The 27,669-nt window shown below is 40.2% G+C and overlaps 1 protein-coding gene across 1 annotated transcript in view; it reads left to right on the forward strand.

Annotated features, from left to right (window-relative positions):
- The window catches only part of NFXL1 (nuclear transcription factor, X-box binding like 1), a 58,988-nt gene that overhangs the window by 22,456 nt on the left and 8,863 nt on the right, over positions 1-27,669 (forward strand). Inside the window, exons 9-18 of the mRNA XM_075544372.1 lie at positions 564-678; positions 1,959-2,083; positions 4,944-5,066; positions 8,715-8,805; positions 12,214-12,334; positions 12,572-12,731; positions 13,672-13,763; positions 19,835-19,856; positions 20,872-21,012; positions 25,518-25,684. Coding sequence (XP_075400487.1) covers positions 564-678; positions 1,959-2,083; positions 4,944-5,066; positions 8,715-8,805; positions 12,214-12,334; positions 12,572-12,731; positions 13,672-13,763; positions 19,835-19,856; positions 20,872-21,012; positions 25,518-25,684 — 1,157 coding nt within the window. The remainder of the gene's footprint in view (positions 1-563; positions 679-1,958; positions 2,084-4,943; positions 5,067-8,714; positions 8,806-12,213; positions 12,335-12,571; positions 12,732-13,671; positions 13,764-19,834; positions 19,857-20,871; positions 21,013-25,517; positions 25,685-27,669) is intronic.

A 27,669-nucleotide genomic window follows, 5' to 3' on the forward strand; every position in this document is an offset into this window, starting at 1 on the left:
TATGTATGGATTGTGATAGGAGGTGTATGAGCCCCTAATAAAATGATTTTTTTAATTAAAAAAAAATGAGGTTCAAGGAAACTGCTTTCACGAAACAATACACTGACCAAAGAGAACCTTCCCAGGTGACACCACTGGGTGCACCAAGAGCGAGATGCTAGATCAGTGGTTCCCAGCCTTCCTAATGCTGGAACCCTTTCATGCTGTGGTGACTCCAACCATGAAATTATTTTCGTTGCTACTTTATAACTAATTTTGCTACTGTTATGAATCAGGCGACCACTGTGAAAGGGTCATTCAACCCCCCAAAAGCGTCACGATGCACAGGTTGAGAACTGATGTGTTAGATGCTCGGCTAGTGGGAAAAATGCACACTATGAAGGCTCAGTCCAGTGGAGTTCTTTCCAGTTTTTTTTGGGGGGGGGTACCCCCACGTATATACTGTATGTGAAACCTTGATAAGTTTTGGGGTTTTCTCATGATTGAAAATGGCGTGCCCCTTGTGAAGTCCTTCTGGTCAATTTTAAAAATCCTTCAGTAGTGCTTACTGCATTTTATTTTAGGTGTGTGGAAAAACACTGCCCTGTGGTAATCATACATGTGAGCAGGTTTGCCATGTTGGTGCTTGTGGAGAATGCCCTCGCTCTGGGAAAAGGTTCTGTCCATGTCAGAAATCAAGTAAGACTTAATAATCTCTTTAGTGGGATATGACTACTTAGAATGGTGGTGTAGTGGGCTATACACTGATGTGACCAGTGTCAGCGGTTCAAACCAACCAGCTGCTCTAAGAGAATGAGGTAGCTTTCCAGTCTCACACAGAGTTTAATGTCCCAGAAACCCACTGGAGCAGTTCTGCCCCTGGCCAATATGTCGCTATGAGTTTGAATGGACTACTTAGCAGGGAATTTGAGTTTGAATGGGATATGACTGTTTTGATTGTTAACTAGAACAGATTAAAAAGAAAACAGTAAAGCCCCACGTATTTTCTCAGTTAACTGCAGATGTGTCTGTAAATTCATCATATAGTTTCAATAATAATATTAATGAAGTGTTCTATTTGTGTACATTTTGATGAGGACAGTATAGAACACTGTTAGGAACTCGGCTGTTGGAGCCAAGCATCTCTGTTGCAGCCCCGCTCCCAAGTTAGATGGAGCTAGTAGTATACAGCCTCCTTTGTCGGAGGATTAGAGTTAGATGATAGAAGATTGAAATGGTAGAAGCACCTAATGCATAGTTCGTAGTAATTGAAGGAAAACATCCTAAGCTATGGGATCATCATTATTGTTAATTATTATTATATGTGGAGCCCTGGGAATTAGTGGGTAAGGTGTGGGGCTGCTAATTAACTGCAAGGTTGGTGGATCAGATCTACCAACTATTCTTGGGGACCAAAAAAAAAAAAGAGAGACAGTCTGCTTCCGTAAAGATCCACAGCCTCAGTGGTCCTGTGGAGCGATTCTGCTCTGACCTGTAGGGTCACCGTGTGTTGGAATTGACTCCATGGTGGGGGGTTTGGGTTAGGCATATGATGGTGTGTCTTAGATTAATTTATTTTGGGCTGCTTTGTGATAAAGGAGTAATAGAATTACAGTTTGAGACTCCATTTATCTCCCCCAAAGTGGATAAAAGTAAATACGTATGTGTGTGTGTGTGTGTATGTATAAACACATATATGCAAATCTAAATACTTTGCAATGTCCTTGTAGAGTTTTTCATGGTCTTACACCTTTCTTTGGTTTAATATTTCTGAAGCCGCCCACAAAATTGTTTTGAGGATAGTAACTAGTCATGTCAATTCTATTTTAAAAGCAGGTGCTTTTTAAAAAATTATTAGAAGTTACCTTTAGTGAAATTTTACCCAGCAATTCTATAGATGGAGACCCAGTCTGAAAGGGCTTCATTCTTTAGGATGTGGCATATTGTATTATTAATATTGTGTGTGTGTCTGCTTTTAGAATTCTCTTTGCCGTGTACAGAAGATGTGCCAACGTGTGGAGACAGTTGTGACAAAGTACTTGAGTGTGGAATACACAGATGTTCTCAGCGCTGTCATCGAGGTCCTTGCGAAACATGTAGACAAGTTAGTAATTGCTTCCAAGTTATTTTTCAAAGCTATGTTTCATATGAGATCACATGAGATTGTCCTAAGATTATTATTTCCTACTTCTAAAAACATCTATTTCATAATCTCTACACCCACTTCTCACTTATCAGCATAGTGTAGTCTTTAAATTAATGTTCTCTATCATACTTCTTTGGGCTCTAATATCCGTTGCAATTGAACGCACAGACAAAATTCATGGTACTGGGTTTGTTAAGGAAACAAGTTGTAGTGCAGTGAGAAATGCTCAGGGTAGTTGTTTACCAGGACACGTTATAAGGCTTCAGGTCTGCTAGTAAATGCCCAAAGGGGCATAGCACTCTGCTGTAGGCCTCTACCTGATGGCATTCAGCACTGTCCCCAGGGGTCAACAAACCCAACTCCCATCCTTAAATGTCCAGAGGCACCCCACTCCCGAAACCTCAGCCAGAAGGCACTCAGCTTTATTTCCCCACTTACGTGCCCAGAGGCACCTCGCTCTGCAAGCCAGTCTCCTGCACAGAAGCACTCAGCTTAACTTTCTCTGTGGGTTGGGAAGTCCATCGCTGTTCCCGGCTCTGGTTCCTGGTTCTGCTGTTGCCTCGCCTCTTGCCATCTCATCTAGGAGGTTCACAGTGCAGGGACCTCAGGTCCAGAGGATACACTTCGCTCCTAGCTCTTGCTGGTAATGAAATCCCGCCTCCTGTTTCTCAGAGGGCTCATGCTATCCACAGTAGTTTGACACCCTAGTGTCTTCTCCCACATACTTGCATGTCGGGAAAAGTTGGTTGGTAGGAGTTAGAGACTTTGGTTAGAAGAGCCATAGTAAATAATTCACTGCCCCTGCAGTTAGGTTCTAAAGTGAGGTTAAGTGAAAATCAACACGAAGCAATGGAGAATTTATTTTTGTTTCAGATCATCCATTTTTTTTAAAAGTGACCATAAAAAATACAGTTAAAATTTGTGAGAAGACTTCAAAAAGTTTATGGGAAAACTGAATTAAAAGATAATGAAATTATTCAAGGAACTTGTGAAGCCCTTAGTGATGTGCTCATCACTAGGAGGGGAGGAGACAAAGCTGGATAAAGCTATGCTAAGTTTCTGGAAGGGCCATGGCATCCCCACTTCACCTTCCTCCCATGCTGGGTCAGGATTTCCCTCATGAAACCGCCTGAGGCTCAGGCTCCATGCCCAATGATGCTCACCTTGGAATGTCATGGGCGTTGCAAGCACATCTCCAAGACAGTATCTATCTCCGATGGCTTTCTTTTCTCCCCATTCAATTTTGTGCTGTAGGGGCTAGACCGCATAGAAACTGGGAACTCAGAACAGCTACCTACTAGCTTAGGGCTTCCTGCCCATCTGCACTCAGGGTTGTGGCCACAGCTGGCTGGACCTGCTCTGCAGACTGGATGCGGCACCCTGCCAGCAGAAGGGAGCAGAGGGTATGGGCCAGCTTGATCCTATACCCTGGAGGCAGCCCAGAGACCCACCTTGTGGGAGGGAATACTCCATGCCTGCTGTCTGACTAATGTGTTAAATAGTTGGATAGCTTTTTTTACTCTTGTAAAAGTGAAATATCACAATAAGATAGTTGACAAGTGAGGAGTAGTATCTGAAAGTTTGATCTAATATTCATGATGAAGAAGCAGTAGTCTTCCAGTGCCAAATCTAAAAATTACCTTTTGTCTGCTGTTTCTTGGTAAGTTGAAATTTTCATTTCTATTGTCACATTTGAGGTTGTTGGTACCTGGAAAACTTTTAGAACACTGATGAATTAGACCTAACAGATGAAAGAAAGCAAAGCCTAGACTTAATTTAGATTGTAAACTTATATATGTCACTTGGGCTATGACTTAACTTAAACGCATTAGCTTACTAGAAAATCTAATTGCTCTATTGAGATGAAAGTATTTCCAAATTAGTGATTCTTGTACTATCTCTGGTTGAGTTCAGGATGTTATTGATGTGCAAATTTTATTGTTCTAGTTAGATTAAGTAATTTAATGCATGCTTTTTTTCTTTTTTACTTTTTAGTGTAAGATACTAAATGTAGCAGTGGGAATTTCTGTGAAGGTTATGGGAGACTGTTTTTTGGGGTTTCCAATGGGTAATATTGAAGAATACAGCACCATCACAGAGCCTTATTATGAAATGTTAAGAAAATTGAAAACTGTATTGGTGCATAAAAGGCCAGGAAAGTTGCACCAAGGAATTTTGTTTCCAACATGAGACTGTACCTACTCACCCTTCAATGATGGCAAGAACTGTACTCTGAGAGAAAATCATTTAGAAACCTTTCCCTATCCACCATCCTGATCTTCCCTGCTCCTTCGGATTTCTTTGTTTACCTAGAACTTGAATCCCCAAAACTAAACCCACTGCCGTGGAGCTAATCCCTGTTCATAGCAACCCTATTTAGGGTTTGCAAGATTGTAAATCTTTTGGAGAGCAGGCAACTCATTATTCTCCCATAGAGCAACTGGTGGTTTTGAACCACCAACCTTGGGGGTAACAGTCCAACACTTAGCTCACGAGAACTGATTTGAGTGAGTTCCTGGAGGCTGTTCAACGTATTGTTTTGATGTGGTGCAAGTTGAAGTGCTCAGGATTCTGTGAGAGGAAGACTTAGAGAGCTGGAAAGCAGCACCTTCAGAAGTGTGTCACAGTAAAAGGAAGCTCTGTTGAGGAACAATAGCTACACATTATGATATTTTTATTTAATAAAGTTTTTTTGTGATTTGGAGTAGTGCTTTTTGACTTGCACTCAAATTTTTGAAAACTTCGTGATGGCTTTGGCAAAGTCTTTGCTACAAATTAGCTACAAATTGATTTTCATGTCATTTATTTGGTTGGTTAGGAAGTGGAAAAGCATTGTCGCTGTGGAAAGCACACAAAACGAATGCCGTGCCATAAGCCTTACCTGTGTGAAACCAAGTGTGTGAAGCTGCGGGACTGTCAGAAGCATCAGTGCAGGAGGAAGGTATGTGTAACAAGCTAGGGAAATAACTAATTGGAAAATTCCCTGAACACCTTTAGTGGCCCATGGAAAGCACTTTGACTTGCTCCTAAAATGTCCATATTTGTTGTTTACCTCAAAAATAATAAATAAATACGGTATATTAACACTAAGAATTTGTATTGGTAGGTTACTATATTAATGTTTATTTAAACAAATTTTCTTAGTAAAGGTCTGTTCTTGCCCTTTGCCTTGTATTCTCTGCTGGTTTCTTGGAGGACTTTTTAGAATAGTTTTAGAGTGGTCTTTCATTTGGAGATAGAGGATTTCTCCTGCTCGGATCTTCATGTAGCAGCTTGGCTCGGTAGAAAGTACGTTGGAATCGTTTATGGAGTTCGCAGATTTATAGTTCTTAACTGGGTTCCCTTCATTTTTATGAAACATCCTTCTAAAGTCTCTGATAAGATTCCCGTTTTCTTACGTCCACTGGAATATTACAGTTTTTCTTTTGGTTATTGTTAACATGGTGTGTATATATATCCATTCTTTTAACGTATGTCTTTAAAGTAAATTGCTTGTAGGTGATATCTAGTTGGGTACTGCTTTTTTTTTTTTCATTCAACTTACAATCTTTGTCTTTTAATTTGGGTCAAGAGCATGTTCATTGAATGTTATTTTTCATGTGTTTGGATTTAAATCAAATATCTAGCTATTTTCTATTTATTCATCTGACTTTTGTTCTTTTATCCCACTATTGTATATTTTGATCAGATATTTTTTGATGATTCTATTTCATCACCTTAGTGTTTTTTCTTATTACTGCCTTTTTCACGGAGAGACAAGTGGGGTAATTGTTTTTGTAAAGTATGTGTTAATCTGGGTAGACTCGAGAAACAAATTCATAAACATGCATATGTATATAAGAGAGAGTTTTATATAAAGGGTAATTGTACATTAAGAAAACATACCAACCTAGTGCAGTCCACGGTCATAAGTCTGATATTAGCCCATACTGCCGACACCAATCTATAAAGTCCTCTTCAGACTCACGAAACACATGCAATGATGACAAATGCAGAACGATCACAAAGGGAGGAAAGTCTTTGCATCCAGTGCCATAAGCATCTCAGCGCTGGCAGAGGTCTCTGGTTTCTCCAGCTTCCAAGGTCTGGTTGCATTAGTGTAGTTCCATGTGTCTTGTCAGTTGCCATATCTCCCAGGGAAGTCAGCAGAGAGAGAGGTGTCTCCCACCTCCAAGGAAGAAGTGTCAGGTTTCCCAGAATTCTCAGGAGAAGGCCATGCCCACAGAGATGCCTTATTGGCGGTGATCTGATTGACAAGCTAGCCTCCACCCCTACACTCTTAATCCTCAAATTGACAAAGGATTATATGTTTCCCAGGTGGTATAAGACCATTACAGCTGTGCTGTATTATTAACCTTCTCTTGACCTCTGGTATGAGTCATGTGTTTTATAAATCCAAATATGTTGTTATTTTTGCTTTAAGGAGTTATCTTTTAAAGAGATTTTTATACATAAAAGTTATATTTATTCTCCCTCATATATATGGGGTTTGGGTCCTCTTCATTCTTCTTGTGTATTGATTCAGATTTTTCTCTGGTTCTTTTTTCCTTATATTTGAAAGACATCTTTTAATATTTCTTGTACTGGTCATGAATTCTTTCGGCTTTCTTATGTCTGAAAAGATTGTTATTTAGTCTTTGTGAAAAATATTTTGCCATGCTGTTGATGCTGTTAGGTGTTGTAAAGTCAGTTCTGACTCATAGAGGCCCTCTGTACAACAGAATGAAACACAGTTCAATCTTCTGCCGTCCTCACAATCTTTCCTGTGTTTGGGCCGATGTTGCAGCCACTGTGTCAGTCCATCTCATTAATTGTCTTCCTCTTGTTCTCTACTGTTACTTTGGAATTCTAGTTTTATTAGCATCAGATTGTTTTTATTCCCATCTCTACTATTTTTTAACTTGTACTTTTCCTGGCAATGGGTGTCCTGTGACTGCTATTTCTGTTCTTCTTAGATATTGTGCTTTGTTTTTTCCAGCTGTTTTTAAAGACTTTTCTATCTCCAGTTTGTGGATTCCTAAGATTAGGAATCTACTCGGCAGCCGTGGGTGGACAATAACTCTTCTAAGTACTCTGCTTGGTGTCTTTGTATTGTGTTGGTCCTGCTACTCTTGGTAGAGGAAACACAGAGCATTCCTAGCAGATTATAAACCGTTCGAAAGGGTTCTGCCTTCTCCGCTGGCTCTTTCTCGCCTTTGGGGTAGCCCCTTCTAATGTACGTTTAGGCCAGGACTCAGCCAGCCTCTAAGGGTCTCTTCTGGATTTCTCCAGGCTCTCTCTGTTCAGCTAACTTCTTTCCATAGTTTCTAGATTGACTGGCTTATCTGAACTATGAGTTTTGCCACCATAACTTGGTGTGACTGCTGAACTATTTGTTTTATTCCTGTCTGCTGCAGATTCTCAGCCTGAGCTTTTTATCAGAATCATCATGTTTGCTTCCCTTCTCTTATGGGTTGCTCTCCTGTGCTACTGCCTTTATTGTTCATTATCTGAAACTTGTTTACCTGGCTTTCTAGTTAAGGTAAGCGGGTAAATCGTGTTATTCCACCATGGTCAGAAAGGCCTGTGTACTAGCTCACTGTCTTTGATTGGGTTCTGACTTGGCTTATAAAGGCTTGTTGGCATCATGGTCTGTGTAGTTTGTTCCTGCTTGCCACTGGCACAGTGAGTGCTGTTGTGTGTTGTTAGGTACTATCAAGTTGAATTTGAATCAGGGCGCCCCATGTGTGCAGAATAGAACTGTACTCTGTGGGGCTTTGAAGGCGGTGACCTTCTGGAAGCAGATCACCAGGCCTGTTTTCCAAGAGCCTCGGCGTGGTGGGTTTGAACTGTCAGCATTTCGGCTAGTTACCCAGTCAGTACTTGGCAGCCTTTTGCACCATCCAGGGACTGTGGCATGAAGTAATTGTGTTCTGAGCTTTTTTTATATAGTGAAACTTGGCTTTCTATAGACCATAACCCCAAGGAAAATGACTATAGTCTATATTTCCAAAGTTTGGATACGTGAGCAGTCAGAGTTTGGTTGGCCTGATGGGCTTTTAAGTAGTTGCCTTCCGTTCATAAGTGAAAAATTGGAAGTGGTCATATTTCTCACAGATAGAAACAAAATCAGGAAAGTGACAAAATGCAAAGCAAGTAGCCTGTTTCAGCCACTGCCTTAGTCTCTGATTTCATGGTTTGAAAATAGCTACCAAATTAATGCCTACACTGAAATAGCGTATTCGTTTCATTAAATTGAAAAATTAGCCACTCTTACTATTTACCCAAAGGTGACTGTAGAATTTGGTTAATATTGCTGTAGATGTGTGTGTATGCATAAATAAATAGAAAATAATTTATCTGTTTTAAGTCATAGAATGATTAACCAAAAGACAAGCAAATTTAGATCTATTTCATTAAATTAGTTCATTGTCTATTTAAATTTCTAAGTTCTTGACCTGGTAGATCTGTGTATTAGAAGAGGGTTGATGTTTTTGAATATGTTTATTGAAAATGAATCTCTTACTTGCTCTAAGCTTTGTGACTCACTAGTAATAATACTCATTGTGCATGAATTTTCAAATTCAGATTGTTGGCTCTTTCTCTTCAGTGTTGCCCTGGAAATTGTCTCCCTTGTGATCAAAACTGTGGACGGACTTTAGGATGTAGAAACCATAAGTGTCCATCTGTCTGCCATAGAGGTAAAGTGTTTAATTCTGTGTTTGTATTTTCACGTTTGTTACCTTACTTGATCCTTCTCATAATTCTGAGGAGCAGGTAAGGCTATGCCTAATATCTCTATCTTATGGGCAGAGGAGAATGGTGCTCAGTAACCTACTGAGCGATATATTTAGTAAAGTAATGGAGCCAAGAGAAGAACACAGATCTTATTCACAGAAAAGTTTGCTCTTTCTGTAACACTGTTGTTAATTACACTCTCCAAAGCTTTCCCACGTAGTTGTTAAAATAAGCGATTCAGTCCTTTTCCATTTTATTCATAATTTGGGGTGGGTTTTTTTTCTGATAGGAAACTGAATCTAGTAAGGGATTGGCTATCTCCTCAGGCAATGGATCTCAAACTTTCATATGATGACCCAACCTTTACACTCTTGGGGCCCTCGAAGAACTTTCATTAATGCGGGTTACACCCATTAATATTTACTATGTTAGAATTAAGATAAAGTGGATTGATATATTTTAATTAATTTATGTAATACTATAATCATAGAAAACCTATTATGTCTTAAGAAAAATACCTTTTTTCTCATGAAAAAATAACTAAACTTCCTGAAATTAAATAGATATTAGTGAAGAGAGATTATTTTTTGCAACTGTCTTTAATGTTTAGCTTAATTGAAGGTAGCTGGATTCCCATATCTCCTGCATTTATACTGTAGTAGCATTGTCATATAGTCTGTGGAAAACTCCTCTGTGCATGTGAGAAAATAGCTCTTAGTGCTATACGAGTATGAAAATTATTTTGACCCTGCAACTTCCAGAAAGGGTCTCCAGAAAGGGCCACACTGTAATATTGTATCAGGAGTTATTACTAGATACTGAAAACTTAAATGAGTTAAATTTTACCCTTATTTGGAGCATTTCATTTTCTGCTCCTTAAATAGGCAGAACACTCATAAGTTGAAATGTATTGAAGTTGATTAGAAAAAAGTTCCTCCAGGGTACATGGAGTTACCATGATTTCATTTAATTAATGAGCACATGGGAAATGAGACTATTAACCCAAGTTTATATAGCAAGGTGCAGGCTCAGCCCAAAGTTGATATTTCTCTTTTAATTCATAGCCTTCCCATTACAAAGAGTGTCAGATTCTGTTTGCCCTGTAGACATTGTCTGTGGACTTCTTCTTTAAATTAGGAGGGCTAGAACTAGTGTTTTTGGTATGCTCTCACTGTTTCTAAATGGATTTATTTTTATTCTGCACTGCCAGGGTTCTCTACCTGATCCTGCTCACTATGCCCATTGTCTCAAAGCAGTCCAGAGAGGCTGACTTCTTCCACTTTTGACACCAAATGTGTGCTGTCTATCAAATTTCACTCCACACACCAACTGCCTCCCATAGAAATCCCAGCTTCTCTTACCTGGTCAGTCCAGATCCTAGCTACCACATGCAGCCTCTTCTGTTTCATCCTCATTCATCATTGGCTAGGTCAATCGCTACTGGCCCTGTCTTTGTTTTTGAGTTCCCATAATCTCTTGGTTTGACTTGTAAACTTCTAGGGAAAGGACCATCTTTAATTTATTAGGGAAAGGAAAAAGAATTTAAACAAAGAGGGTGAGGTCAGTGAGTGCAGACAGTCCATGTCCCAAAGGGTAGACTTACTCTTCTGGGAGATGTTTGCATTCATCAGTCAGGAAACCTCACTAAGTCTCTTCCAGGGGCTCTATTTAGCCTCACCACCTGTCCATGGTGGATTCCATCATGCCCCCTTTGGTTTAGGTAGCTTCTGACTCCCAAATCATCATTGATTGGTTTCTAGTGTGATTCAACTCTACCAGGACCAAAAACCAAGTTATTCATTGGAAAATGGTTTCATGCCTCACATTTTCTGTTAGTCATATTACATTATTGACCCATTTAAATTTTACTAAAATTCTGAAGTCAGTCTTTAGTTCATCTTAAGTACATATAATTACCTGGGTGGACAAAATTGACAAAAGTCCATGTTGTCCTGGGAATTGTTTCTAGAATACAGCAAAATAATCAAGATATAATATCAGATATCAGGTATGAGAGGCATACAGCAAAAATGAAAGTAAAATTGAAATGGTGTGTTTTGCATAATGTGATCTCACAAGTGGGTGCTCTATAGATCATGTGTGAAGGAGTTCTGAAGAAAATAAGGAATCTAACTGTGCAAGTGGGGTGGGGTCGTTAGTGTTCCACACAAGAAAGCAGTGATTGTAAAGTCCCCGAGACCAGACCATGGAAGAACAGCCAAGAGCCCAGTGTGAGAGAAGTGAATGCTTACGAGGACAAGTAGTGGGTGATGAGGTCAAAGATATGGTGCTCAAAGGATTGCTGGGGGAAGGAGAGATCTACGAGCCTTGACACCACTGTGAAAACACCAGCCTTTAGTGAAAACTTGGCCTTTAGGAAGCCTTACTATTTATTCTCTAGCTAGCTATCAGGAACTTGGATGAGTAGCTTAAAATTTTCCCACCAAGACTCGTTGACTTTTATACCTGAGTCCTAACAAAAAAACATTTAAGGAATATATGCTTTCAATCTTGTCATAAACTACTTAAGAGCATGTAAATAAAGGGGGCGACACACCTTAAGTCATTATCTCATGTGATGGTAGAAAATTACAAGCCAGTCTAACTTAATGAAAAGGTTTGCAAAATACTAAAGGTTTAGATAACTCAAATGCAGCCTTCTAAAATTATAATGTTAACTCTTCATATTCTTATCATGACTGAGTTGAGCTTTTCTATTGTCAGTTTGGTTTAGGGTGGTGGTGGTTAGCTGCTGGGAAGTTGATTGTACTTATCCTGAGTGTCGTTAATGAGACATTATTGGAGGATATCCTAAAAGTAGTATACCTAACTTAAAAGTGTGCATGAAAATAAGCTCAACATTTTATTGTCATTAAAATTTTCAAATGCTTTTGAAACATTTTTCAAATACTTAACTCTTTTCTGCTTCAGAGTTTTTAATGAGAATTGTGTGTTAAATTTATTTAGAGCAGAAGGTTTAGCAAGTGTTGAAGAAAATATAGAACAAACATTGTATGTATTGAAAAGTCTATGGCCTGATACATTTTTGGGAACCAAACATAACTATGTAACCAGAACCTAATCAAGAAAGAATATTGCCAGCATTTCTGAGGCCTTCCCCATTCTTTATCATCCTAGCTTCTAATAATATAGCTTATTCTTTGATTGCTTTATATAGATGGAATCATATAGTGGGTACTCTTTGTGTCTGGCTTTTTCACTCTGTGCTATGCATGTGATATTTATTCATATTGTGATTTTTTTCATTGTCATTAAAGAATATTTCATTGTGCACGTACTAAGCTTATGATCTAGTAGGCTATTGATGGTAGTTTGAGTCATTAAGGAAACTGCCCCTCCCACCCCTCCAGGTAGTTGCTATCCTTGCCCAGAAACTGTGGATGTCAAGTGCAATTGTGGGATGACAAAGGTGACAGTACCCTGTGGCCGAGAACGGACCACAAGACCACCCAAATGCAAGGAGCTATGCAGGTCAGTACAAACTTTGCAAAAACTTTCTGTGAATCTTACCAAATTTAAAAGTTCCTGTTGATTTTGAGTATCTTTGGCAATTTAATTTCATTTTGCTCTTTAGTGTTTAAAAATCTTAATATTCAGAGTATGCTTCTACTATATGGAATCAGATTACAAAGGTAGATTTATTGCACTTTAGATGTAATTGTTCAATGCTAAATAAATGATGTAAAAAAATTGTGCTTTATGATTTAGTCGACCACCAACTTGCCATCATACAACTCAAGAAAAACATCGCTGTCATTTTGGCTCTTGTCCTCCGTGCCGTCAACCTTGCCAACAAGTTTTGGAGAAATGTGGTCACTTGTGTCCTGCTTCATGTCATGATCAAGCATTAATAAAGCAAACTGGCAGGGTAAGGGAACAATGTTATTAAAGAGGTAGTACGTTGCTTTAAAAACCCATGGGTCACATTTGCTTGATTTTACTTAGTTTCTCAACAAGCAGTAGTTAAAGCACTTACGGTTATTGAACACTGTGCTAGGACCCAGCATTTATGGTGGATGACAGGCTTGATCTTTCCTCCTAAGCAGCTCGCAGTGTAGAGGAAACCACCAAACAAATGTGTGCAACCACAGTGTGACAGGCTCTTTATAATTGCGTTAGAGATGAATGTGCCCATCTTTTAAAAAATCCCTCTTCATATATTGAGGAACCTTGGTGGCATTGAGGTTATGAATTGGGCTGCGATCTGCAGGGCTGTTAGTTCGTACGTCCTCAAGAGAAAGAAGGCTTTATACTCCCGTAAATACTTACAGTCTTGGAAATCCACTGTTAAATTCTTGTAAGTCAGTGTTGACTTGATGGCAGTGGGTCGTTCTCTCCCCCTCCCCCCCCAGTACATTGTAGTGTAAGGTTATAAATCTCTCCTGGTTTCTTTAAAGATTTGTTGAACCCTTACTATGTGCCAGTCACCTTCCAGCTCTTTGGGAAACAACAGTGGGGTTAGAATTTACAGTTCTCATTCTCATTCTCCCATTAGCTTATAAGCTTATAAGCAATACAGGGTGCTGTGCTGCCTTTTTTCAACAGTTTAAAAACCGGAGCTTCAGTTTTTAATCTCAAAATATACGTAGAGGGAAATACTTTGTTAGAATAAATTGGAATAAAATACTCAGTAAGCACTGAAAATGGAATTAAAAGAAAATAGAATTTCCCCACAAACTTTCTAAATCCCTTCGCTTACTTGAAAAACTCAGCCTGCTTGAATGGAGGGTATTTGGAACTGTAAATTCTTATAATGTCCAGTGTGACTTACCCATGTGATGTAAGATGGGTGTGTACTTTGGTTGTAGTGCCAGCCCACAGTGCCCTGGGAACAGCCTTCTGAGCCCACGTTTATACCGACTGCATTGCCTTGTCCTCCGTGTCAAGTCCCTATTCCTATGTAAGTATCAGCACTTGTAGGTACTTATTTTTTTAATGTCATCTGAAGTGTATCTCACCACCGGTTTCCCTCTTAGTACAAGTTATCATTACTGTAGGGCCAACTTATCTCTATGCCTTCTCCTTCTTTCTGTTCCAAATGTGGTGAAATATTGTGAGAACCAGAACTTGATGGGGCTGCCTCGTTTTTCCAAGTCTCGAAAGCGTTCAGTCTTTGACAGGCTACAGACTTATACTTTTCTGCTGTTAGTTTTAGTAGAAAATTTCTCTTTTTCTTCTGACAGGTTTCCACCTTATGCAGATTCCGGCGTTTACAGACTTTATGGTATATTTGCAACTTCTGAAAAGCCCGCCCCTAGGATTTTTTAGTCTTTTCTTCCAGCTGTAGTTTGATGCCCTTTGTAGCTCCCAAAGCAACTGGTGCTTATGATGCCAGTGCCTCCAGGAGTTTATCTTTTGCTTGTTTTTCCTGACTGGTCTTCATGTTGGTCGATAAGCTCCTTGAGGACAGAGGAGAATCAAAGTTTAGATAAGCCAAAGCTGGAAGAGAATGTTTGAGGGAAATGTTGAAAAGTGAAATGTTTCATAGATGAGCCAGGGAATGCAAGGGGCTCATCTTGGGTGGGAGGAAGCACAGAATGCTGGGAATTGGTATAAAATTAGGAAAGGGGTTATTGTCTATACCTAAGGTTCCAAATGGGATATTTTTTTAACTAGGTACACCAAATTGTTGTTTCTTTTTCGTCAGTCTTCAGGGGCAGTAGTTTCAAGGGTTTACCTAGCCTTCATAGCTCCAGGCACTCTAGAGTGCATGAGAATCTGAAATTTAATATTGCATTCTTCCTCCTTTGATCAGGATTCTTCAATGGAATCTTTTATCAAAATGTTCAGTAATGATATCTAGGCACAGAGAGTTGTTGATGAAGGCATATTCAATATACTTCTCCTCTATTCAGACACTTCCTCTGTTGGTCCAGGCAAATAGGGACCAATTGCTATACTTTGGGTAGGGTATCTATTTGGATGCTTTTAAGACCCCAGGCACTGCATTGAAGTAGGAGGTAGAACAGAGACACTAAACGTTATGATTAGGCCAATTAAGAGATGTCCCATGAAACCATGACTTTAAACCTCTAGGCCAAGAAACCAAACACCATTGTGATACTTGGTTGTACATAAGTCACTCAACATGTCATGTTTTATGTTGTCCTTGTAAGTACGTTGCAGCTTTGTCCAATTCAATGTTTTCTGGTTTACAGCATCACTATTCTTTTTTCTCTCTTCCCCTTCACCCCTGGTAACTTTGTTCTCCATATTGTCTTTATGCAAATGAGGTAATAAGTTATTTGTTATTTTGTAGTTGATGGATTTTCCTCCGTATTATGGCTTCTAGTTCCATTCCTATTGTAGCATGTATTAAGACTTTATCTCTTCATGTCCTCTACTGACTGAGTCATATTTTATTGTACACACTGCTTCATTTTGCTTATTCATGCAATTGTTGATGGGGCTTTAGGTTGTTTCCACCTTTTAGTTATTGTGAGTAGTGCGTTGTTATGTAAGTCTGTGTAACCTGTTTTAACTGGTGTCTGCCAGTTTGAGATGGGTTGTTCCCTAAAGTACTGCAATTTGATTGTTTACTCTTCACACAATAATTGCAAGTTTATAATTGAATATTTTCTGCCCTTTTCCTCCCATATAGATTTTTGGCTTTTACCCACTCCCCTGTGGAAATTGTGTTTATGATGGTCAGATAAGATCTTACTGCTGAATCTAGTACTGCGCAGTTCTTTGTCCTTATTTAAGAGGACAGCAGTGCAGGAACAGCTCATTACACAGAAGTGTGATGATACACTTTTGGTTCACATCATCTGTCTGCTTCTCTGAGCAAGCTGTGTCTGCTCCATTTCCTTTTCCTTCTTTTTGCGGTAGGAGCCATAGCAGCCCTGCCCTCATGGAGTTCTGCTTAAGCTGAAATGGGAAATACTTGTAAGCTACTTAGCATAGTGCTTGACACGTGCTTCTAAATGCTCAAAAGATAAGAGCTGCGCTTTTGTGAATCTCACTTCTGATTGTGACTTGAAGGACCTCATTGCGGCCTCTCCATTTCCACACAGATTAAAGGCTGGGGTTTTATTTGGGCTTCTTTTCCTTCTACAAACCTTCACGAATGCTCCCATCTCCTTCCTTGACTGTGGTTACCTATTACTTGCTGTGAATTTTCAAATCTGAATATTTAGCCCAGCCCTTTCTCCTAAGATTCAAACATACATATTCTGCTGCCCAAATAGGGTGTTTTGTTTTATGTCTTCTGTGTCCCTCAAATACAACTGTGCTGCCTCGAGGGAAAGATATTGAGTATGTAAAGGAAAGCATGGTGTTCTCTCCCTTTCCTTATTTTCTCAAGTTATTCTGGATCACTGGGTAGCATTCTATTTTGCAACCCCTTTTCTTCATTTTATGCCTCATCCTAGACTTACCTGCAGCTAACTCAGCTGAGTTCTCAGTGTAGCCCCAAATCCAGCTGAAGAATTTGCTCATTTATAGCAATATCGACAAGAACCAAAGAGGACCACACTCAGCCTAGTGCCTCTTGACTGCCTCAATGGAGAGCTCCATCCAGTAGATTTGATTCTGTAGCACAGTAGTCTGGAGGTATCAACAGCTCCTGGAAACCTGTTAGAAGTGTACATTTAGTAGAACTGTTCTAGATCTCCTGAAATAAACCCAGAGGGTCAAGGACAGCATGCTGACTCTGTTGGGCAGTAATTTGAGAACCACTGCTCTTGGTCTATTGACTATTATCGGGCTGCCAAAAGAAGACTCTTCAGTTGACTGTCAGGCTGATTGGAGCACTGATTAAGTCAGTTGGGGAATCAGAAAAATGACTTTTGGGGAGAGAGGAGGAGACTTATTTACAAATTAAGAAATGCTTGAGCAGTGTAAGAAAGGTGAAAGGAGGCCATATCTGACCTTCTCTGGCTCCCCTGTCCCACGAGGCAGAGGTTAGCCCTGGGCCTCCATCCATCTCTGCGTATGCTGATACTCGCCATTCTTAGCCGAGGCATTCCACTTTTCGTCCGGGCTTCATCATTTGTTGCAATAACCACACAGAAGTCACAGACAATACTCAAAATTAAAAAGACAATTCTGTCTTGGAAGAAGTACAGTTAGAGTGTTCTTAAAGGCCAGGATGGCAAGACTTCATTTTGATACTTTGGATGTGTTGTCAGGAGAGACCAGTCCCTGGAGAAGGGCATCATACTTGGTAAAGTAGAGCGGCAGTGACAAAGAGGAAGGCCCCAATCAGATGGATTGGCACAGCAGCTGTGATGATGGGCTCAAGCTTAAGAACAATTTTGAAGATGGCGCAGGGCTGGGCAGTGTTTCATTCTTTGCTATGATTCCATGGTAACTGTTTTAGACTGGGTTGACTAGAGAAATCCAGAGACACTGAAGTGTAAGAGAGAGCTTGATCTTAAAGAGCAATTGTATATTGCAAAAACAGCCCAGTTCAGATCAAATCAATAAGTCTAATATTAGCCCATATATCCAATACTAGTTCATAAATTCCTCTTCAGTCTCACGTAGCCACTCATAATGATGCTAAATGCAGGAATATCACGGGCCAGTGGGTGAAAAGTCTTGTGGATCCATGGGCAGTGTGAGTATGTCACTGCTGGTGTGGGTCTCCACATGGTTTCTCCAGCTTTGGTTCTTTAGCAGGAAGTGAAGCAAAGAGATGGAGGCTCTGACAGTGCTCAGCAAGTCTCTGCCTGGCTTGACTTGGAAGACCAAGGCAGAGAGAGAGAGAGAGAGAGAGAGAGAGAGAGGAAGGTCCCAGAATCCTCATGAGGAGGCTAGACTCCACCCCTTTACTCTTAATATCCTCATGCTGACAATATTATGTAACTACCATAGTAACTAACTACAGCAACAGCAAGAACATTAGGGAAGTCAACAGGTTTCTACAAGTCAGGATTAGGAAACAATAAGGATACAGTCATTAATCTATCACACTACCTCTCTTCAGCCAGCAGCCAAGTCTCTCTGGTCCGCAGCCTCTGAGCTCTAGGCCTTTGTCTTTGGGTCAGGAAGCTAATCTGCTGCTGTTTCACAGTCTCATGGTCTCAGCACTGCTCTTCTCTTCTGTTCCATAGTTTTGTTGCCTTGGCTTCTGGTTGAGGCCTCTGCTTGGCCTCAGCCTGCTCTGCCCCATGGTCTCTGTGCTGAAGCCTCTGGTGCTCCACTGCTGGTGATGCTTTAGATGGCCCGGGATTTCCTGGTTTTTTGAGATGGCTCTTAAACATACAAAGGAGTAACTTTGTGGAGTTGTGGGTTTGTCTTTCAGCAGGCCTCCAAGGAAACAGGGTGGTGACTGGTTCATACCACTGCTAAGATGAAGACAACCTCATTTTAACCCTGCCCATTAGCAGCACAGAGATCTCCCTCCAGAATGAGATCATAATAGGCATGTAAGCTCAAACTTGTAATAGCTTAATAACAGATTATGGCTAGAAGGGCCATATGAATTGACTGTATCTCAACAGTGAGTATCTAAAGCCTTGATTTGAAACACTGGTGCTTTATAACACTCCCACTCTGCCCCCCACCCCCCACCCCGCTCCGCAACTAAGTGTCTTATAAAGCAGTTTGTTCAATTTATAATGAATTAGGACATTTAAATATTTCAGTTCGTTTCTCATTGTATTTTGTCCCAACTGAAAGTTTTTATTTGTGTGTATGGAAAGGATAACCTGTCTTTCCCTGTTTGAAAGCCAGAGAAGGGAAATTTAAATATAAGGAGAGTTCAGACATTTCCTGAAAATTCTGCTACCTTACAGTTCACCTTCACCCTGTCAAAGGTGGAAAAGCTTTTGAGACCCAGAAAGCAGTGCAGTCCCCACCCAGTTCCAGCTCTCACATGTTTCATCGTGTTATCTTTCAAAGTACATTGCATCAGTAGCACTGTAGTCCAACTCTGTTTTCTGTGAAGTTGCTCGCTTGGTCAAGTTAAGGAAAGAAAGATTAAACTAATCCAGTGGCAGAGAGTTTGCATGTATTATTTTTAAGTGACATGTTTTTTTAATAAAGTGTGCTACATAGATGTTTATTTTTTTATTCTTTTTAAAAAATAAATTACTTTATTGGGGACTTTTACAGCTCTTGTAACAATCCATACATCAATTGTATCAAACACATTTGTACATATGTTGCCACCATCATTATTTTAAAGACATTTTCTTTCTGCTTGAGCCCTTGGTATTGGCTCCTTTTTTCCCCCTCACTCCCCCACTCCCACCCTCATGGACCCCTGATAAATTATTATTTTCATCTCTTTCACTGTCCACTGTCTCCCTTCGCCCACGTTTCTGTTCATCCCTCTTTGGGTGGCGGGCTTACACTTCGATCATTGTGATTGGTTCCCCCTTTTCTCCTTCTTCTCCCACCTTCCCGCTATCCTCATGGTATCGCTATGCATTTACTGTTCATGAGGGGTTTATCTGTCCTGGATTCTGTGTGTTGAAAGCTCTTAATCTGTGCCAGTGTACATGCTCTGGTTTAGCCGATTTGTATGGTAGAATGGGGGTGATGGTTGTGTGATAGAGGAAGTCGGTTATGACTGTGACCATTCTGTGAGGACATGTCCGGTTGTCTACTGTTGGGCTTTGGGGTTCCACTCCAACCCCCATCCTTTGCATTGATATATTTGTTTGGGTCTTTTGATGTCTGATACCTGATCCCATCAACATCTCGTGATCACACAGGCTTTGTCCAGTGGGCTTTGTTCCTTGTTTAACTTAAAGCCTTTACAACCCCATCTGCTATATCTTTTAATACTAGGGCACCATCAGCCTTCTTCACCACATTTGCTTATGCACCCATTTTAACTTCAGCGATCGTTTTGGGAAGGAGAGCATCACAAAATGCCAGGTTTTTAGAACAAAGTGTTCTTGCATTGAGGGAGTGCTTGAGTTTTATTAATAAAATATAGTTGGGTTTTTTCTTCTTAAAAAATTATCTTTGAAGAATTTGTATAGTGTTTTCATTTATTTATTTTTTTATTTTCAGGGAATGTCTTGGGAAACATGAGGTGAGTCAATTAGTAGCTATTAGATAAAACTTATTTTCATGCATTTTCTATGTGCCATTCAGTTCTAACTCATAGCGATGCTATATAGGACTACTGCTGCAGTTTTACAGGAGTAGAAAGCCTCTTCTTTCTCCTGTGGAGCTGGCTGATGGTTTTGAAGTGTTAACTTTATGGTTAACAACCCAACGCACAACTACTAAGTCACCACGGCTCCTTAAAAGAACACAAGAGTGTACTAATTTTAAAAACACACTCCACTTTTACTTGAAAATTAGCTTGCGTCTATACGTTCACCAAGGAGCTGTGGTGCTGGTGGTGTCAAGCATTCAGCTGCTAACTGCAAGGCCAGCAGTTCTGCCAGCTGCTAGGGGGAGGGGGGGTTGGGGTCGAGAGAGGAAGTGAGAGAACAAGAGAGAGGCGGCTATCTGCTACTATAAGACTACCAACCTTGGAAACCCTTAACAGCTATACGTCAGTATTGACTTGGTGTTGGTGGGTTTATTTTGAGTTTCTCTGTCAAGAATTCAATGTTTTACCTCTTTGCATGCATTTTTTGGAAAAGTTTTTGACTTCTTGTTTTTTTAAAGATAAAAGTTCTACTTTTGTGTGAGATAGCAACAAATGGCATTAAGTACATAACAATATTTATCACCACTGACAGTTTTCATTGATTCTTAGCTACGAGGTAGGCAAGCACTTTACCTGTATTATCGCGTGGCAACTTAGGAAGAAAACATTTGCCTCTTACGGCCACTCGCTAGCTTGTACTAACGCAGCCCTGCAGCATCCCAGGGCTTGTTTTGGGGTTCTCATTGTTATGGGCAGTACTGAGAGCCCAAACCGCCTTCGTTATTGTTGATTATAGCTTTGGGTTTGCAGATTTTAGTTCACTGCTACAATTGACTTTATTTTGTATTTGTGAAAGGTTGTTAGACCCTTGTGTCGCTTATTCTGAAATGATAGAGTCATTTTAAAAACGTGTGTGTTTTATGCTGATTTCCCTATTTAATTTCAGATCAGTCCACTACCATGCCATGCTGTCGGACCTTACTCTTGTAAGAGAGTTTGTGGACGAACATTAGCTTGTCAGAATCACACGTGTAAGAAAGAATGCCATAAAGTAACTGAAATAGATGGCCAGACAGGCAAAAATAAGGTAAGGTCTTTAGTCTCATCTTACTTATACTATGTTTGAAACCAATTTTACCTTAAGTATTTTTCCATTTTGCTGTTGCTTCTTTTCTTTTGTACCTAAACCTATTCTTCTTCCTTACTTTAAGACAGGCCGATTTTAACAGCTTGTATATTTTGCCATATCTTTCTGATTACTTATAAGAAAATTCTTCCTAACATGGAGCTTGTCACACACTGCAACTGCATTAACACATGTGATTTTATTTTATGATAAAGATTCAGAAATCGTGTATCTTCTTAAATGCTGTTGTGAGGCGCTATCTATGATGCAGCTCTGACTTACAGTAACGCTATGGACACAAAAACAAAACAACACCCAGCCCTGCGGCGCCATCCTCACAATCCTTCCTGGGCTTGAGCCCATTGTAGTCACGACTGTCCATCCATCCTGTCCAGGGCCTCATCTTTTTGGCTGCCTTCCTTAGACAGTAGTTTGCAGTACTACCCCACGTCTCTCCATTCAGATACCTTGTCTAGACCATTCACTCGGCTAGCTTCAAACCTGACTATTAAGGAGTTGAGGGTGTTCACATTTTTAAAATATCCCCCCCCCCACGTTGGAAAATACAGAAGATCGAGTCACAGATAAGATAGGTATAGTGTCTGTGACGTTCATTAAAGGCGTTCTAAAAGCATATGAGAACCAACCAGCCAAGAATCTAAAGATGATGGCTTTCAATGATGGCCTTTGCAGCTATGCTCCCGGGTGCCTGGTCAACATCTGCAGGTGGAGCCTTTTGTGCTCTTGGGCCCTTGGAGCAGGCTTTCGCCCTACACTGTATTGGTGAAGACTTTTCAGTTGCTGTTCTGACAGTTGGTTGAGTGAAGGAGTCTCAACTCACACCCAAGTGTTACAAACTGTTATTCCAGGTTGACTAGAGTAACAAATTCATAACACTCATGTGTACAAGAAAGCTTTATATAAAAGAGCAATTTTATATTGAGAAAACATCTCAGCCCAGTCCAGTTCAAGTCCATATCTAGTCCAATACTAGTCCAAAAATTCCTGTTTAGACTCATGCAGCAATGGCAAATGCAGGAAGATCACAGGCCTGTGGGTGGAAAGTCTTGTGGATCCAGTAGTTGTGGAAGCATCTCAATGCTGCCAAGGGTCTCCCATGTGTCTCCTCCACCTTTCGATGAGTGTGTAAACGTTAGAAAAGGGGAGGGAGAAAGGGTGAGCTCCAGTGAGGTATTTATCTCCGTTCTGCCCTCCGAAATGAGATCAACAAGCTTTGACCTAATTGACAGGCTAAACTCCACCCCTTTGCTCAAGTTGACAGGGGATTATGTAACTGCCACACAGACCAACAGACAAACCAGTCATTGGGTACAGCGGTTTCCATGGTGATTGTCTTGCTAAGATCATTGAGAAAAACTGAAGATGTTCAAGTACTGCAACAACATGGTCATGACGAGCAGGCCCATTGCCACTGTGCTCTACACCATTCGCTGTACTTTGGCGCTTCTTCCCCTTACCACGTCGACAATGTTACCGGAGGGCTAGACAAGGAAGGGAAGGGGGCACGTACAGCTCTGACCCACTGGGGTCTTCCCAGAGTCCTTCAAGGCGAGGTGCTCAGCCAGCACCGTGCTTCAGTTACTGCTTGACAACCAGGTTTGATTTAAGAACGTGCAGAATGTGGAACATGCTCATTGTCCCTGGACAGGGTGCTGGTCTGGTGTGGAGCTTCGTCATCTCTGCTGCTCAATGAGACATGTACACTGTGGATGCACTGCACGAGGAAACTACCCCTGCGCAGGGACTGAGCTGCACATGCTGTAGAGCTAGGCCGGCGCCCCCTGTGGCGCTGGTCTATAGCCATGTTGACCTGCTTTTTTGTGGAGCTAGTGACGGACCAGCTGCATTAAAGTCTTTTGGGCCCCAAAAAATCTCAGGATTTAAAAGGGAAAAAATATATGGCTAGTGAAATTTTATTTAATATTAAACAATAAAGTAGTTTTCCGTAGGTATCCATTCTACAGGGGATCATAATATTAACAAGTGTGCATGATGAGTTAAAACCATTGAGCTTCATTTTATCTCATTCTGATGTTCTTTTCCTCACCCTACAACAGTTCCTATGAAATTTAATTTTCAAAGTCAATCTTGAATCCAATCTTTGCTCCTAGCTTCTATCATTGACATGCATCTTCATCCAAACCATCACCTCCTAGGCTTCTGCAATATTTTCCTAACCAGTCCTTGTATCTATTTAGTCTCTAAACCAGATTGACCTTTTTTAGAAATATGAGACAGACGTCATCACTGTCCTTAAAGCCCTTGCAGAGCTGTTGATCATCTTTGGGCTGCAATCAAAGACCGTATTACGTTGCTCTGTAAGGTTCTACAAGGAGCTCCGTAACTTCACTTAGCTCCTGGATGCCTTCCCTATCTCTTCTCTTCATCACCCTCTTCCTTGCTCACTTCTGCTTTGTTTTTTTGTGATTTCTGAATATTCCATATTCGTTCTCACCTTAGGGCCTTGCTCTTATTAACCTTCTCTGTGGAACTCTACATATTTAGGACTCTCTCCTTTGCTTAAATCAGCTTCTGTTCAGGTAAGGAGTTTACCTTACAGGCCTTCTCATTTTACTGTCATTATCTCTGCTCCTGCTGGATCTTTCCTCATAGCATATACGGAGACATCAAGACATCGTGTTACGTCCTTTACCTTCCCCACTTACATGTTAAGTCCCATGAGGCCAGAGATCTGTCTTGTCTTGTATATGCTTAGTGCTTAAACAATGCCTGGTATATCCCAAACCAAATCCATTGCCTGGAGTCAACTCCAACTCTTAGCAACCTTGCATGATGGGGTAGAATTGCCCCCATAGGGTTGCGGAGTTTGTAACACTCTATGGGAATAGAGTGCCACAGCTTTCGTCCCACAGGGTCTGTACCATCAACTTTGCAGTTAGCAGCCAAGTACTTAACCATTGCATCACCAGAGCTTGCCTGGTGCACAAATGTTAAATATGTGTTTCTGGAATAAGTTGATATACCTTTAGAAATAAAATGTAAAGTTATAGAAGAGTTTCTTCATAATTTAAAACACTTGCAAATTTCAAACGACAGCACAGCATTTTATTATTATAATGGTTGTAACAGCTGTCTTCAGGACTGAGAGTGTCTTAGTGTTCTCGTGCTGGTATTACTAACATTACTACATATGGGCCGATTTGACAGACAAATTTATTCTCAAATTTTAGGAGACTCAAACTCAAGCTTAAACTCACTGCCATTGAGTTGATTCCAACTCATAATGACCATGTAGAACAGAGTAAAACTTCCCCTTTGGGTTTCTGAGGTTACAAGTCTTTATGGGAGTAGAAAGCCTCCTCTTTGTCCCACAGAGCAGTTGCTGGGTTCTACTCGCTGACCTCGCATTAGCAGTCCACCTTGTAACCCACTAAAATACCAGGACCCCCCAGGGGGCTAGCCGTCCAAATCCAAGGTGCTGCCCCTTGAGGAAGGCTCTTGACGCTCTCTAACTGCTTCTTTTGGGTGGGTTTTATATATGATTTGACATTATTCTTCCCTCATCTCTGCCTGATCACTGGTTTAATTTCTTTTGTATATCTCAAAAGAAATTAAGTCACACACTACCCTAATACTGCCTCATTAAATAACAAAACCCATTTCCAAATGGCATTATACCCACAGGTATAGAGGCTAGCATTTACTGCACATGTTTCAGGGACACAATTAAATTTGTAACAGTTGGAAAAAATATGTAACCATTAACTTAGTTTTCAATGTCTGCAGCCCTTTGGCTTATATTATCTCATCTATGACATGAGAATATTTAATATCCTGCAGTTAAACTCTAACCTCCATTAGTAAATTCTGATACTGATTAGGGTATGAAATTACTGGAGCAGACATGCTTCAACTAATTACATTAAATGCATTTAATTTTAAATGTAGCTTAATTTTAGTTAGATTGAGGGCTATTAAAGAAATTAAATTGCTAGTCATGCTTCCTTTCTCTTAATTGTATTTCTCTTCAAGAAGATGGAAGATATTTTAATAGGTTAATGTGTTGATAACTTTTTTTATATACTAAGAGTGTACCTATTTCTTTAGTATGATGATTTTGCCTCCTGTATGTAACTGGATTGATAATAGCATCTTGCTCTTTATATTTTTCTGCCAGTGACTATTCTTTAGGAAGTAGTTCACATATTCATTAGGGACATTTTATGTATGAGTTTTTAAAGATGAGGCAATTATATTAATGAGGTTAATAGAGAAAACCTGTGTCTATAACATTTTTGCAAACTTGTGTCCAATATTTTGGTATTCTCATTGCGATGTTAAGATGATGAGAGCATGCACTGCTATATTCACGGCATTTCAGAGACTAGAAGGTTACAGGCATAGTGGCTCTCTAAGTTTAAACTTTAACATATGGAAATATTAGCCGTAGTAATCAACTGATTTATTTCCTTGAAATTTATCAGGCTGGCCTGGAATGCTTTCATTGTGAAGAAGGGTGCTCTAAACCACGGCCAGTGGGCTGTCCTCACCCATGCGTCCTCCCCTGTCACCCTGGAGAATGCCCTCCTTGTGTGCAGATGCTTAGAGTAAAATGTCACTGCAAGATCTCAGTCCTTTATGTGGAATGTAGGTAAGTGGTCTGAAGCTATTCTTGTTTTACTAAAAGGATTCCAATTAGTATCTCTTTATAATTCAGGATCCTTTTCAGCATACTTTCAAAGGAATGTTTTCCAGTTTTCTCCTTAGATTCTAGAATATCGGTTCCCAACTTACTTGACCTACTGCCCCTTTGCAGAAAAAAAGAAGTACATAGTGCTCTCTTGGCAATGGAAACCTTGTATTATAGCCCATAATCCAGGACAAAGTGTATATAACTGTTTCTGAAGCCCCCTGAATACTTTCACCTCCTAAATACACCATCTTTAGGTCAACCAGGGTTTTGCATTTGTGGGTTCTATATAAGGGTATATTGAGGGAAAAGTTATATTATTGCTTCTTTGTCTCTCCATCCCTCTCTACTTAGCATCTCTCTCGAAGTACTTTCTACTTTTCATCTAGGTTGTATAATTCATTTCAGTGGCTATATAAGCTCACAGGTTCAAATTCAGGTAGAAATGATTCAGATACAGTGTTCAGTCAGGACATGCTACAAAATTGCAAAGGCCATGGCTGTTCTTCTACACGGCTTAGTCTTAGGGCATTCAGCTCCAACTCTGGGGGACATGGAACTCAGCTCCCCAATTAAGGTTCCAGAGGTTCCCCACTCTACAAGTCAACCTCTAGCCCAAAGTGCTCAGCTTTACTTGTCCCGGGGGCTGGGAATCCATCACTTTCCGCTCCACGCTGTGGCTCCTGTTCTGCTGCCGCTGTTCTTCTGACATCACAGCTATCTACTGTGCAGGGATCTTATGGTCCAGAGGACAAGCTCCACTCCAGTTCTTGCTGGTGGTGAGATTCCCTACTCCTGCTTCCTGGATGGCCCATTATACAGTGTGTACACAGCCGGATGGCAGTCACGATGAATCTTGTTAGCAAGCACTAACAGTTGAATCCTGTCAGTATCTTCCCCCAACTTTTCTTACCCAAACCCATTAGGTCGAATTACCCTTTCGCAGGGGTCACTCAATTCATAACAGTAGCAAAGTGACAGGAAATAGCAACAAAAATAATTTGATGGCTGGGGGAGTCACCACCACCTGAGGAACTGAATGAAAGGGTTGTGGCATGAGGAAGGCTGAGAACTGCTGCCTTAGGAGAAGGTCTTTTTGGTGGGGGTTACAGAGACTGACTAGACGAGCTACATTAAATCATTCACTGCCTTGGATTGCTTTAACTATTAGAAAAATATTACTATAAAAGATTGATTAAATAACTCATGCTAGAATTTTGCTAGATCAGAATTTGCCATGCTCATAGTTACTGGGACGTAATTTTTTAATGATAGATTTTGAAAGTAAAGTCACTGTTTATTATAAATTTTGCAGGAATAGCATTTACCGTACTAGGACCCGACCCTTTTTTCTTTTAAAAATGTGTAAATTATTGCTTGTGAAATTCTGTGGAGAAAAATTATCTCATGTTTCTACTTAATCATGTTTCTAACAGAATTAACTGTTCAACTTTCTGAGCTCTATTTAGTGCCTAGAGTGAACTTTCACACTATAGTCTTCTTTAGTTAAAGTTGGAAAAAGACTTTACTTCAGCATTCTTTTAGTATAACTACAGATGGAAAAATGTCCACTAATAGTGTTTTTTTCACACGGTTGGCTCATGCTCTGTTAAATTGGAAAAAACAGTTCTTTTTAAATAATAATTTTTCAACAAAAAAGTAAAATAAGGTACTTTTAGCATTTGAAATTTTTATAAAAATTCAGCATTGTATTACACCGTCATCTTTTCCTTTTAGTTGTTTTCTGCTTTGTGTATTCTTATCCCCTAGAAGTGAGGCATAGAAGATGTAGCCTTGAAAAGTTAATTTGTTCCTCACACAGAGTAGTGGTTCGCTCTGAGAATGAAAAATAGTCAACTGTTTTTAATAGAGTCAACATAGAACGTGTGGTATCACTGAGAGAACTTTTGCAAAAAAAATTCCAACAGTAGTATCTTAGTGTATAT

This window comes from Tenrec ecaudatus, chromosome 3 (assembly GCF_050624435.1).
Source record: "Tenrec ecaudatus isolate mTenEca1 chromosome 3, mTenEca1.hap1, whole genome shotgun sequence".
Lineage (NCBI taxonomy): Eukaryota > Metazoa > Chordata > Mammalia > Afrosoricida > Tenrecidae > Tenrec > Tenrec ecaudatus.